At 41.5% G+C, this 12703-nt stretch overlaps 1 protein-coding gene across 2 annotated transcripts; it reads left to right on the top strand.

Moving 5' to 3' along the window:
• The first annotated feature begins 484 nt into the window (after positions 1–484).
• On the top strand, positions 485–10855 carry LOC111873346 (tubulin beta chain). Of its 2 annotated transcripts, XM_023867994.2 has the most exons (3): positions 485–533; positions 5341–5442; positions 9146–10855. In XM_023867994.2, the coding sequence occupies exons 2-3, from the start codon at positions 5386–5388 to the stop codon at positions 10457–10459; spliced, it is 1371 nt and encodes a 456-aa protein (XP_023723762.1). In that variant the 5' UTR covers positions 485–533; positions 5341–5385; the 3' UTR covers positions 10460–10855. The 2 variants fall into 2 exon arrangements, with proteins under 2 accessions (XP_023723762.1, XP_033610952.1); XM_033755061.1 differs by lacking the exons at positions 485–533; positions 5341–5442 and adding an exon at positions 5614–5628.
• Positions 10856–12703: the final 1848 nt, after the last annotated feature.

The raw sequence follows: 12703 nt of genomic DNA, 5'->3' as shown, positions 1-12703 counted from the left end.
CGTTATAACATAAGATACGTGAGATAGGCATGATCTGCTCTGTGAAGCCAGGAATGTGAGAGGGCTTGTGTGTAGTGCAAAAGGAAAAAATTTCAGTAGTCTGCTATATGTGCGAAATATGCACTTGACGAAAGGCCAAGCATATTCATAAGAGACAAACCCATCCTCTCGTCAGGGAGGAGGATTATGACCGAAAGTGTTCAGTTGGAAAAAAAATATCTGCTCGTGAGTCTCAAGGGGCTTGGCGCCAGGATGAACTGATTGGCGGTAAACCGCCAGTCGTAGGGTAACTGACTTCGACTTTACTTGAAGTCCGAGATATTCGAGAGAGAGTCTGATAACAGACAGTTCGTTGTGGTAGGTGAAAAGCTAACGCCTGAGGCCGGGGAGAGTTCGTCCGAATGCTGAAGTGAGAGCGTAGCGTCCGAGTTGCTTTAACGCCCCCCCCCCCAACCTTCCTCCGCTACAAGATTCTTAATAGAATCCAGAAGGCAGTTCAGTAGCTGAATGTTCAGCTGTGAAATATTAACCAGGTAAGCTTCGTTAATGAGCAACGACTAGCAAGCAGACACTGTAATTACGCATGTGTTCAGCATATAAGTTTTTATGTGCTTCTCTGTATCCACGCTGTCGTTAGGAATTTCAGTGTGTTCATCTGGGTACATTATTACAACCATCTTCTCCTAACCGCTTCCTCTTCATGTACACTATTATCAGGGACATCTTAAGTGCGTGACGTCACACGCTGTCAACTTGCCTATAGTATTGCGCCATTCACTAAAGAGTGGAATTGAATTAGCCGTATTATTTAATTACTTAGTTACTTATGGAGCTAAGCACTTCTTGAAAAGCCGACAAATCTGGAGATACTCAAGAATTTCGAGGCATTTTATGGAACCCGAATGTTCATAAACCTTTTCACAAGAGACATCCACTGATCCAATCAATACCATCCCATCCTATCTCTCTAAGATCCATTCTAATATTATCAACCCACCTACGCCTTGGTCTTCCTTGTGGTCTCTTTCCTTCTGGCTTTCCCACCAATATCCTATACGCATTCTTCGTCTCCCTCATTCGTGCTATATGACCTGCCCACCTCATCCTCCTTGACTTGATCATTCTAATTATACTTGCCAGGTCCGAGGCCTTGTGTTAATTTTCGTAACATCATGATTTTTTACAGTGAGGAGTTGTTAGCCCCACGCCCAACACCCAAGCTGGAGGGTCACCCCTTGTCGGCTGTCCGCGAATGCTTATTCAATATATTCGCAGATTCCCTCCAAAACTGGAGGGCGTCTCCTCCAACCGCAACCTAATGACGCACCATGCCGTGGTAACAGGGACCCACCTAACATGGCTCCATAATTGCTATAGTCAGTTTTATCACCCATCTTGTGAACTGGTACAATAATATACCACTTCCACTGATCAGGCAACTTTTCCTTATGCCAAATAGAATTAATTATCTTGTGGATCTTAGAACGTATAATTTCATCTCCTGCTTGAATAAGTTCTGCCGGGATTTGATCACTACCTGGCGATTTATACCGTTTCAATTTTTCAATAGCACTTTCAACCTCAAAAGGGTAGGATCAGGTACTAACGGCTCTGCTGTGTGGATTTCTGTCTGCCTAACGTCACCGACACTATGTACATTCAATAACTGAGAGAAGTAGTTCTTCCACTTATTCAAAATGTTGTGGGAATCTGCAAGCAGATCACCATTCTCATCCTTCGCTAAGTTACTTCTATGTTGGTAACCCCTCTTAAAGTAATTTATTTTTCTATACAGGTCTCTAATGTTCTTGTTCTTACTGTTCGTTTCAAACTCATCAATTTTGTCTTTAAGATATTCCTTCTTTTTGTTCCTGAAATGCCTGCTGGTTTCACATCTTATATTGTTCAGATTATCCCCATTTAACTCGCTTGGATCCTGTAACCACTGCAATTTGGCTTGTTTTCTTTGGTTTAATAATTTTGAGCACCCTTCAACGATCCATGGCTTATGCTTCTTCGGTTCATAATAACCTAGACTCTCTTTGGCAGACATTTTTATATTCTCTCTAATATTGTAGTTTCCCAAGCTTTATTAACATCCACCTCCGTGTCCAAGTTTTCCAAAGCCGCGAACGTATCTGAGAATTCAACACAATACTGCTCTTTACCCTCTACCTCATTTAATTTCTTAAGATTGAACCTCTCCATATAAAATCTGTATTTTTTTTTTGCTCACTGCCAGTCTTTCCCTAAATTTGCCACATCCAGACAGTAGTCATTATAACAGTCTGCTGCCCTGTATGATCGGACATCAAGTATACTTGAGTGCCGTCTCCTATCTTTCAAAATATGGTCCATTTGAATATGTATCTTCCCATCAGGAGACGTCCCAGTAAATTTATCGATGTTACGATGCGGGAACATTGTACTTTTGACAGTAACATTCTTTATGTGGCAAAGTTTACTTCTCTAACTCCATTGTTATTACTAATTTCATACAAACTCTCATTCCAAATTGTTGGTTGGAAAATGTCTTCCCTCCTTACTTTGGCATTGAAATCTCCTAACAAAATTTTCATAGGGTACTTCGGGAATTTATCATATACATGTTCTAGTTCTTCACAGACCCTGTCCTTTATATCATCAATTTTATCTTCTGTTGGGGCGTGAACATTTATAACGATGATATCACACCAGCGACCTTATAGTATTATATATCATATCGTATCACTAACGAACTGCACCCTCTTAACTACTGATAGGATTCTCTTATGTACGAAACACACTGTAACCAATTCATGATTTTCAGTCACCCTTCCACAGAAAAATGTATATTCGTCTGTCGGTGCGATGCCACCTCCATCCCATCTGATATCCTGTATTCCCGCTAAATCTAACATATTTTAAGATTTCTTCTGCCACTGCCCTGAGCGAACCTGCCCTATACATACTTCTAACATTCCATGTCCCAAATCTCACACCAATTTTCCTTAGCTTAGGTCGTTTATCCATAGCATCCGTCCAGGTTCGAGGCTTTGTGTGCATTTTCGTAACATGTTTATTTTTTACGGTGAGGATTTGTTAGGCCAAAGCCCAACTCCCAAGCTGGAGGACCACCCACTGTCAGCTGTCCGCGACTGCTTATGCAATATATTCGCAACTTCCCTCCATCCGCAACCTGAGGACGCGCCATGCCGTGGTGACAAGGGACCCACCTAACATAGGAATTAGCCGTACACTTCATATTCATTCCCAAAATCAAAGTCACGCTGCGGTTGACGGTCAGTCAGTCAGTCGGTCTTGGTGGGCTCATGACATGGTATTTATTACTGTTTGACAGTTACGATCTTGTATATGCTGCTGGCTCTAGCCAGCGCAGTCTTTCTCGGGTTCGAGTCCCTTGGAACTCGCGACCATATTTTACTGTCTCAGATTTGAGACCTCCATTTTCGTCGCCTCCTACGACTCGCAGGGTCACGGTGGAGTTATTCGACCCCGCCTACACACAGGGTTACTGAAATTTATTAACGTACTTCAGTCGTATTTATAAGGTTACAGCACTATCAGCGTACAAAATATCGTTTCTAAGGTTCTTTCGTTTCCCCTACTGTTCCGTGGTGATTCACTGACGTGGTAACTTGTTAAATTACCGTTGCCTAGAAATGTACCAATAATTATAAATTCTTACAGATTTCGTTATTTACGTTAAAAATTAAGTTACTTACGTAACAAATTTTGTTACTAAAGGTTTCATTCCATTTGTACCCCCATAAATTCAATGTTAAAAATGAAGTAACCCTTTTAATTGGTTCTTTAAATTGGTTTTGTCGCAACATAATTGTACTATAGTACACTCTAAGGCAATAAACTCATTGTTGTATGATGAAGTCAAGTCAAAGTCAAAATCACATTGCGACTGACGGTCAGTCAGTCAGTAAGTCTTGGTGTCGAACCTCATCTGGGGCTCATGATCAGATATTAAATATTACCGTTTGACAGTTCCGGTCTTGTATATGCTGCTGGCTCTAGCCAGCGCAGTCTTTCTCGGGTTCGAGTCCCTTGGAACTCGCGACCATATTTTACTGTCTCAGATTTGAGACCTCCATTTTCGTCGCCTCCTACGACTCGCAGGGTCACGGTGGAGTTATTCGACCCCGCCTACACACAGGGTTACTGAAATTTATTAACGTACTTCAGTCGTATTTATAAGGTTACAGCACTATCAGCGTACAAAATATCGTTTCTAAGGTTCTTTCGTTTCCCCTACTGTTCCGTGGTGATTCACTGACGTGGTAACTTGTTAAATTACCGTTGCCTAGAAATGTACCAATAATTATAAATTCTTACAGATTTCGTTATTTACGTTAAAAATCAAGTTACTTACGTAACAAATTTTGTTACTAAAGGTTTCATTCCATTTGTACCCCCATAAATTCAATGTTAAAAATGAAGTAACCATTTTAATTGGTTCTGTCGCAACATAATTGTACTATAGTACACTCTAAGGCAATAAACTCATTGTTGTATGATGAAGTCAAGTCAAAGTCAAAATCACATTGCGACTGACGGTCAGTCAGTCAGTAAGTCTTGGTGTCGAACCTCATCTGGGGCTCATGATCAGATATTAAATATTACCGTTTGACAGTTTCGGTCTTGTATATGCTGCTGGCTCTAGCCAGCGCAGACTTTCTCGGGCTCGAGTCCCATGAAACTCGCGACCATATTTTACTTTCTCAGATTTGAGACTTCCCTTTTCGTCGCCTCCTACCACTCGCAGGGTCACGGTGGAGGTATTCGACCCCGCCTCCACACGAGGTGTGCACGATGATGTGTGAGGTTTTGATATTTATATTGAGACAGGAATAATTTAAAATAATTTATATCTCTGCCTTCTATGGTCGAGGTTACAGGTTTTTCGGATGAACATACTGCCTCTATCTTCAGGCTCGAATAGTAAGACAAGCCTATACGCGAAATATGCAGTACGTTCTTCCGAAATATCGATAACTTCTGCCAGACTACACGGCTTCACATCCCAGAAGTCATAATCACTGTCATGGCAACCTCAAGTCTCTTGTACGAGTATTTCTACCTGAAAGCAGGAAGAGGGCCGTTGGTAGTCAACAACACATTAATCACGTTTCCACTGCAATGAATCAACACGCAACAATAAAGGAACGGCTGGTAAATAAAGACCACAACGCAATCCATGGAAACCATACCTTCTACTCTGCATCCGGCCCGTGAATCTCTCATTACAGAAGTTGCAATCTGTTCAGTTAGGTTACAGCAAGGACGTCGCTTCAATAGTTTAAAAAGCGCATTTCAATATTGTTCCAGTGAGGAGAAATCGAGATTCGTAAAAGAGGCAACAAAATATAGAAAATGAGAGAAATCATACATCTCCAGGTTGGCCAGTGCGGAAATCAGATCGGTACTAAGGTAAAGATTTACACATGCTGAATATATTACCGCATTCAATAAGCTCGTGGAATGGCCGCAAAGCGTCATATGGGAATTTACTGCCAATATGTTTTAGCAATATTTTCGACAGCTGTAACAACGTTGGCAGACTTGCATAGCGGCCAACAGCAAATATTTTGAGGGCCGATGTGGATCTGCATAAGTGTATGTGAATTCCTTGTTATATAATGCAATAAAACCATATTCCACGAACTTAATGACTGTACCACGTGTAAGACATTTCGAAGTACTTTCAATAGTAATTGTCGTGTACATAATTTGGTGGGACATTTGGTCGTGATATAAGCGGATTATTTTATGATGTATTATATCTAAAGAATAAATCTGTTCTTTGGACTGCATATACAAATATGACGTTTGAAAGTTAGTTCCATAAAGGAAAAGAGTACATCATAACTAGCTGGCCATTTAGAGACCAAATGTCTATTTCTTAATCACGGAGGGGGGCATCTTGACATAATGTCAGGTGTATTAGTGACTATGGAATGGGTTTTGGTTGGTGAATATATTTAATGTACACTCACAGGTTAAACTATAACTGTATTGCTTATTTCCACAATAAAAACACTCAACACTAAGTCCTCTCAGTATATTTCCACTAGTCCTTGCTTGGTAATAGGTCTCAACAATGGCTATCCCTCTGCAAAATTTCTCTAGATGATTCCTGGTAACGAATCTTAGCGATGGATCTTCTTCATTTTCCGTTTTCCGCTTATTGATATTCCACAGCTGAACCCTCAAGTCAAATCAACTGCTTGTGAGGTTAAAGTCAGAATTATTTTATGACTAGCGGTTTACCGCCTATCAGTTAGTCCTGGCTCAAGACCCTTGAGACTCTCAAGCACACACTTTTCTTTCAACTTAACCCTTGAGGTAACACTACCCCTACTTAATATCCCCTCAAAGTCAAATTCAAAGTCAAAGTCAGAGTTATATGTGTGTATATAGGGGTGGGCCATAAAAACCAGCCCTCCACACTGCAACCCTCAATGATCTATTGTGCTTAAAGTCGGAGTTATGTTATGACTGATGATCAGTATGCCAGTCTATCTTGGAATAAAACACCAACCAGGAGCTTAAGACCAATTCTTTGCTGTATGACAGTTGCAGGCTTGTTGATTTGGGGCATTCTCTGACGAGAAGACGAGTCTGTCATTTGCCAGAGTCACAGTCAGCAGTAATGAGTCTTTTGTCACTATATACAAATTACAATGTACATGTTATTAGATGTATAGACAATATAAACAAGGCCTTTGTCAGTCCAGGCTCCATACAGCAGATCATGCAATTCACATTAAATGCTACATCTCTGAGGAGGCTGTGAAGCCTAGTTGCCTTTTTTTCTCAAGATTTAAGACAGTTATTTTAATGGCCAGTATTTTAGCCTCCTCTAACACTGCAACATTAGACTCTGTAATAATTTCCTGTACTACCATTACTACTATTTTCAATATTTTGTCCAGAAGCACACTGTTTACGTTAGGGGCCCGAACTGACTGACCTGTTGTCTGCTGTTCATGTTGGGGTAAGGCCACAAGGACGTTGGGTTGCATTGTGGGGGAACCTGCCACTGGCCCCTGCTAATGTGTCTGAGGCTGCTGTTGTTCCCCTGTCTTGCCTCTGAGAGCTGCCGTGAAGGACACGCCTGAGGTGGTGAGATTGGAAGAGAACATCCTTCCTGTTGTAGTACTGGGTGTCCTCTGTGACTTCTTTTATCGCAATTCCTTTGTGTGTCTACAGTCCCTTGGCAGGGACCTAATGGAAAGCACTGTTTTCTGTTGCCAGGAATGCTTGTTTATTGGCCCACTACCAAACAGTGGATATATGCGAACAATATAGAGCACAGCTCTTGCAGCGCTTGTTCTGTTGCGTGTGCCTATTTGCGGCATGGCCTAGAAATGTGTCTACATATCATATTTAGACCAAGCTTTCCAAGTAGTTTGAAAATGTTTTTAGCGTGGAAAATGTTGATGTGCTGTAGTTTGGAAATAAGCAGTCATTGGATATGTTAAATGATTCATTCATTCATCAGTAATCTGTCAGACGACAGGTCCACAGTCTCCCCCAAAACAGTTCGTCCACTTAATGCGATCTTCTGTTTTTGGAAAGAGACTATCCAGGAAAAGTGATAATGTGGTAGTTTTTCCATTTGCTTTCCACATCGCAGTACAACAGCCGTTCAAACCACTCTGGTCACGCCTGTTGCTATAAGAACTTGAACCATCTCGAGCATCATTTGCTCTGTGCTTCAAGTCGCTGCTGATGACGCTGCTTCCGGCATCAGTTTTTGGTGTCTCTCTTCGTCTGATGCCTACCCTTTGACCTGTCCAGCAAGGGAGGCCCTGCCAGTAGCTACGCTACCGCTGGTATAGCTCTCAGGGTCCTTGGCATACTCAAACCCCCTCACCACGATAAGGTGGAGACACCAACGAGGGGGTATATTAGCAACCATTATCAGAAGTATCTGGCTACAAGGATAGGCAAAAAAATGGATCTGATCACTTTTTGAAACTGCGTTCATTTTTCCATGAATTTGAAGCAAGTTTTCCATAAGATGTGAAGGAACGTTTGAAATGGATATTGTATTTTGAGAGGTTCTAAGTTTTATATATAAAAGTTGTTTGCAGTGTGGAATATGTAGTTTCTGTTTCGGAAGTTGTGAATAGGATGCATGTTGCTGTTGCCATGAATGTGTAATCCAGCTAACAATTGGCATGAAATGGGTCTTATCATATTTTTGGACTAATGTTACCTATTCATGAATTTGAAGAGTTTTAAAACAAATGTGTAAGAACATTTAAAAATGATATTTGTTATGCACACTAGCAAACAATTTTAAGCAACTTCATAGTTTACATGATGACAACCCTGTCGATGTACATAGTTTTCCCCAGAGGAGTATACCCACTGTCACGTTCAAACTTCCATAATTAATCTGCATGATGGGAGATAGGGTACAATTAAATTAAGAAACAAAAGTTTAATCTGCAGTTCTAATCTGACCTGCCATTGGGGTGTGTGGAGTATCATTGCCAATATTCAAGTCAGGTTAGTAAAATTTACCCTCTGTTTTCAGAGGTTTTCCTTTATATATATATGCATTTGACATGCCCATGAACAGTTATCTGGTGGAATGAGACATATGTGCAATTATTGACTTTCAGTCCCACTGCTCTGTTTCACACACCTGGCAGGTCTTGAATATGCTTGTGCCATTTTGTTATAAGTGCAGAGGAGCACCACATCTTTTGATCAGGAAATTGATCTCGTAATGTGGAGTAACTTTTGCCAGGCAATCAGGGCTGACGCTTGCTGTCTCAGGCCTGTGGCCAAAACATAGCAAAAAACAGAAAAAGTGCATGCATTAATGAATAAGAGAATTTTTTTATTTATGAATTACTGTTTTGGTTCTTTTGTTCAGGAAATTGATCTTATTAATTGCATTCATGCAAGAAATAGTACCTGGATCCAGTTCTTGTGTGCTACTTTCAGCCAGTGATTGCCAGGCAATCAAGGCTGAAAGCTTGCTGTCCCAAGCCTGTGGTCAAAACTAAACAAAAACAAAGGAAGTGCATGCATTAATGAATAAGAGAATTATTAGATTTATGAATTACTGCTTTGGTGGACCTCATAACTCATTGTAGGTACTTTCTGTCTGCAGTTCTGGGAGGTCATCTCTGATGAGCATGGTGTTGACTCAACTGGCGCCTACCATGGTGACTCCGACCTCCAGCTTGAGAGAATAAATGTCTACTACAATGAAGCATCCAGTGGAAATTATGTACCACGTGCCATAATGGTGGATCTTGAACCTGGCACAATGGACTCTGTCAGATCCGGGCCTTTCGGTCAAATTTTCACACCTGACAACTTCGTTTTTGGTCACAGTGGAGCTGGCAACAACTGGGCTAAGGGTCACTACGGTGAAGGTGCTGAGCTCGTTGACTCTGTGTTGGATGTTGTAAGGAAAGAAGCGGAAAGATGTGACTTTCTTCAGGGTTTCCAGATGACCCACTCATTGGGAGGTGGAACTGGTTCTGGCTTGGGCACATTGCTTCTTTACAAGATCAGAGAGGAATACCCAGATAGGATAATGAACACATTCTCTATTATACCTACACCAAAAGTTTCAGACACTGTCGTTGAACCTTACAATGCAACATTGTCTGTCCATAAGCTGATTGAGGCAACGGATGTAACATGCTGCATTGACAATGAGGCCCTCTTTGATATTTGCTTCAGGACACTGAAACTGATGACTCCCACATATAGTGATCTGAACCATCTAATATCCCTCACAATGTCTGGTGTGACCACTTGCCTCAGGTTCCCGGGTCAGCTGAATGCCGATCTCCGTAAGCTTGCTGTCAATATGGTCCCATTCCCACGTCTACACTTCTTCATGCCGGGTTTCTCTCCTCTCACCTCCCGTGGTAGTCAACAGTACCAAGCTCTCACCGTACCTGAATTGACTCGACAAATGTTTGATGCAAAGAACATGATGGCTGCCTGTGATCCAAGGCATGGACGTTACCTCACAGCTGCTTCTATCTTCCGAGGACGCATGTCCATAAAGGAAGTTGATGAACAGATGTTGAACATTCAGAACAAGAACAGCAGCTCCTTCGTTGAGTGGATCCCAAACAATGTACAAACTGCTGTGTGTGACATTCCACCCAGAGGACTCAAAATGTCTGCAACCTTCATTGGTAACACCACTGCCATCCAGGAGGTGTTCAAGCGTATCTCAGAGCAGTTCACAGCCATGTTCAATCGCAAGGCTTTCTTGCACTGGTATACAGGTGAAGGGATGGATGAGATGGAGTTCACCGAAGCAGACTCAGACATGAATGACCTGGTATCTGAGTACCAACAGTGCCAGGAAACAACTGCCAATGATGACGCCGAGTCTGAGGAGGAGCAGGAATTTGATGTTGAGAACACAGATAAAATTTTGTTCACAGAAGCAGAATGAAACATGAATGGCCTGGTGTCTGAATACCAACAGAACCAGTAGTCAGCTATCAATGTGGACGCAGAGTTTAACGAGTAGCTGAAATTTGAGGTTGAAGATGACAATTAAACAGCTAGAACACCATTTCTGTATTGTCATGATCTTTACCTGCATTTTCTTATTTTTCACTTTGTTCTCTTTGTCATTTCCAAGAACATGCAGATCTAAATGTTAATTGGTCTGAATATTGCGTAGTTACTGCTTGCTCTGAGCAGAAAAACAAAACTTGTATATATTGTAATATTCAGGTATTCTGAATGACTTTCTGCAGTTCATGAGGAAAATTAGGTGAACATGTATTGTTTTGTATTTATTTATTTTGTTCCTTTGGAATTAACTGCAATATAATTCATAAGCTTTTATATTCTGTCTGTTCTGTCTTGTATTGAAATAAAAGAGTTTCATAATTCTACATTTGCCTTATACTGAGCACCTTGCTCCATTTTCCTTATTCATGCGTTATTTGCCTTAACTAGATTAATTACCCCATTCTGTACCACAGATTTTGTGTTACAGTGCAGTGTTGCAGGGTACATATGTCAGCTTGTTCTCTGGAAGGGAAGAAGGGATACAGTCTCTGAGCTTAATGGCCGAATGTTATAATTATTGGCAGCAAGTAGCAATCTGAGCTGGCCGAATGTTATAATTTTTGGAGGCAAGCCAGTGCTTTCTTTGTGAGTGCTGGCAGTTTGACCTTGGGTTAGAAACCCTAACAAACTCATGAACATTCATGTCAGACGTTTATTTGTTAGCTCTGAACAATGAAATCGTTTATCATGTTACTGGTTTCGAAGCTATTTACGTATAGATATGAGTGTTTATGACCTCGTGAGCCAGTAGAGGTCAGCTTTGTTTTGAGAACTTAGAGGAGGAAATATTCGGGGGCGCTTGCATATCAGTGCTACCAGAGCTTTCAAGGAAGTCTGACGCATTCAGAGATTGGTTTGCAGTGTTGAATTGTCAGTTAGGACGTCAGTGGCGGATTTTTTAATATTTCGTTATTAGTTAGGAAGTCAGTGTCAGACTCCTCTATTTCTTTGTATATCATTTTATTGTGTATCTGGAAAGATGTATAAACCCACTGAGCCAGTGTTACTTTGTGCGTAAAGACATCTTCGTCACTGTGACTTTCGGTATCAGTGGCGGACTGACACTCTTCGACTGCTATTGCAATTACTTTGCATCACAATTTTGCGAGTGCAGTCTCCTTTTTCGATCATCATAAATTATAGGATTTAGCTGGAAGCCCCCTCCCCCAATGTCATAAGGAACAGAGCCCTCTGTTATTTTAGGGTGTCAACAGACATCACCCAGCCAGCGCTCTGAGATTATCGCTAGCTGTCATAGCTTTCCATTAGCCACGAACTCTTAACATGCCACAGGATAACTTATTAGTATTGGGTATGGCTGCAGAGTAAAATCACGTACAGCTATAAACCTGACAGCCCTTCAACAGTATAAACAAAGCGTTAGTCAGCAGTACTCACTAATTGAGAGGGAGGTAGAGGTTATTAGTTTTTATGCTTATGACTGGGTCAAAGGAGTGGGAATACACAACACATTCCTTTGAGCCAATGCATATTTTAAACTCCTTGCTGAGGACAGTCGACAGTGAGCAGCCAGTAGTGTAAGTCGTCTGTTCGACTCACTTAATAAATCTATCCTATCTACCAGACTGGACTTTGAGTTTTTCTAACTTCGATTGGACTTCGCTCCACTCCACATCCTGTTCGTCACATGCAATTCCTGGCAATCCGGTAAAACACACAACTACCGGCGATCCACGTAATTTTCGGACATACTCGCAAGAGATCTAAATTTGTTTGTATGGAACGACAAGACTGCTCCGTCCACCTACCACTTTGTCTTGCACGTCCAACCATACAACACCAAGATGGAACCTCAACAACGAGCCCGATACTCAAAACTCCTCGATGCTCAAGAACTGGGGGAAATATTGATGGAAGATGAATCTGATGATGAGTTGGAAGAACTCGATGAGGTCACTGAACCTCGCAAGCATATGTCGAGCAGTCCAAATCGTGTACAGTCCGAACCAAATATTATTGTACACAGAGTGTCCCAGGAGGAACGGACCAAACTTCGGGAGGGTGTTCCTTATGTTAAAGTATGCCGATATAACCCAAAACACCTATGTCCAAAGTTGAACGGTTACGGAGATAATGGCCCGAGAAAAGTGTGGTC

This window comes from Cryptotermes secundus, unplaced genomic scaffold (genome assembly GCF_002891405.2).
Source record: "Cryptotermes secundus unplaced genomic scaffold, Csec_1.0 scaffold359, whole genome shotgun sequence".
Taxonomy (NCBI): Eukaryota; Metazoa; Arthropoda; class Insecta; order Blattodea; family Kalotermitidae; genus Cryptotermes; species Cryptotermes secundus.
This window is presented reverse-complemented; position numbering and strand designations above follow the sequence as displayed.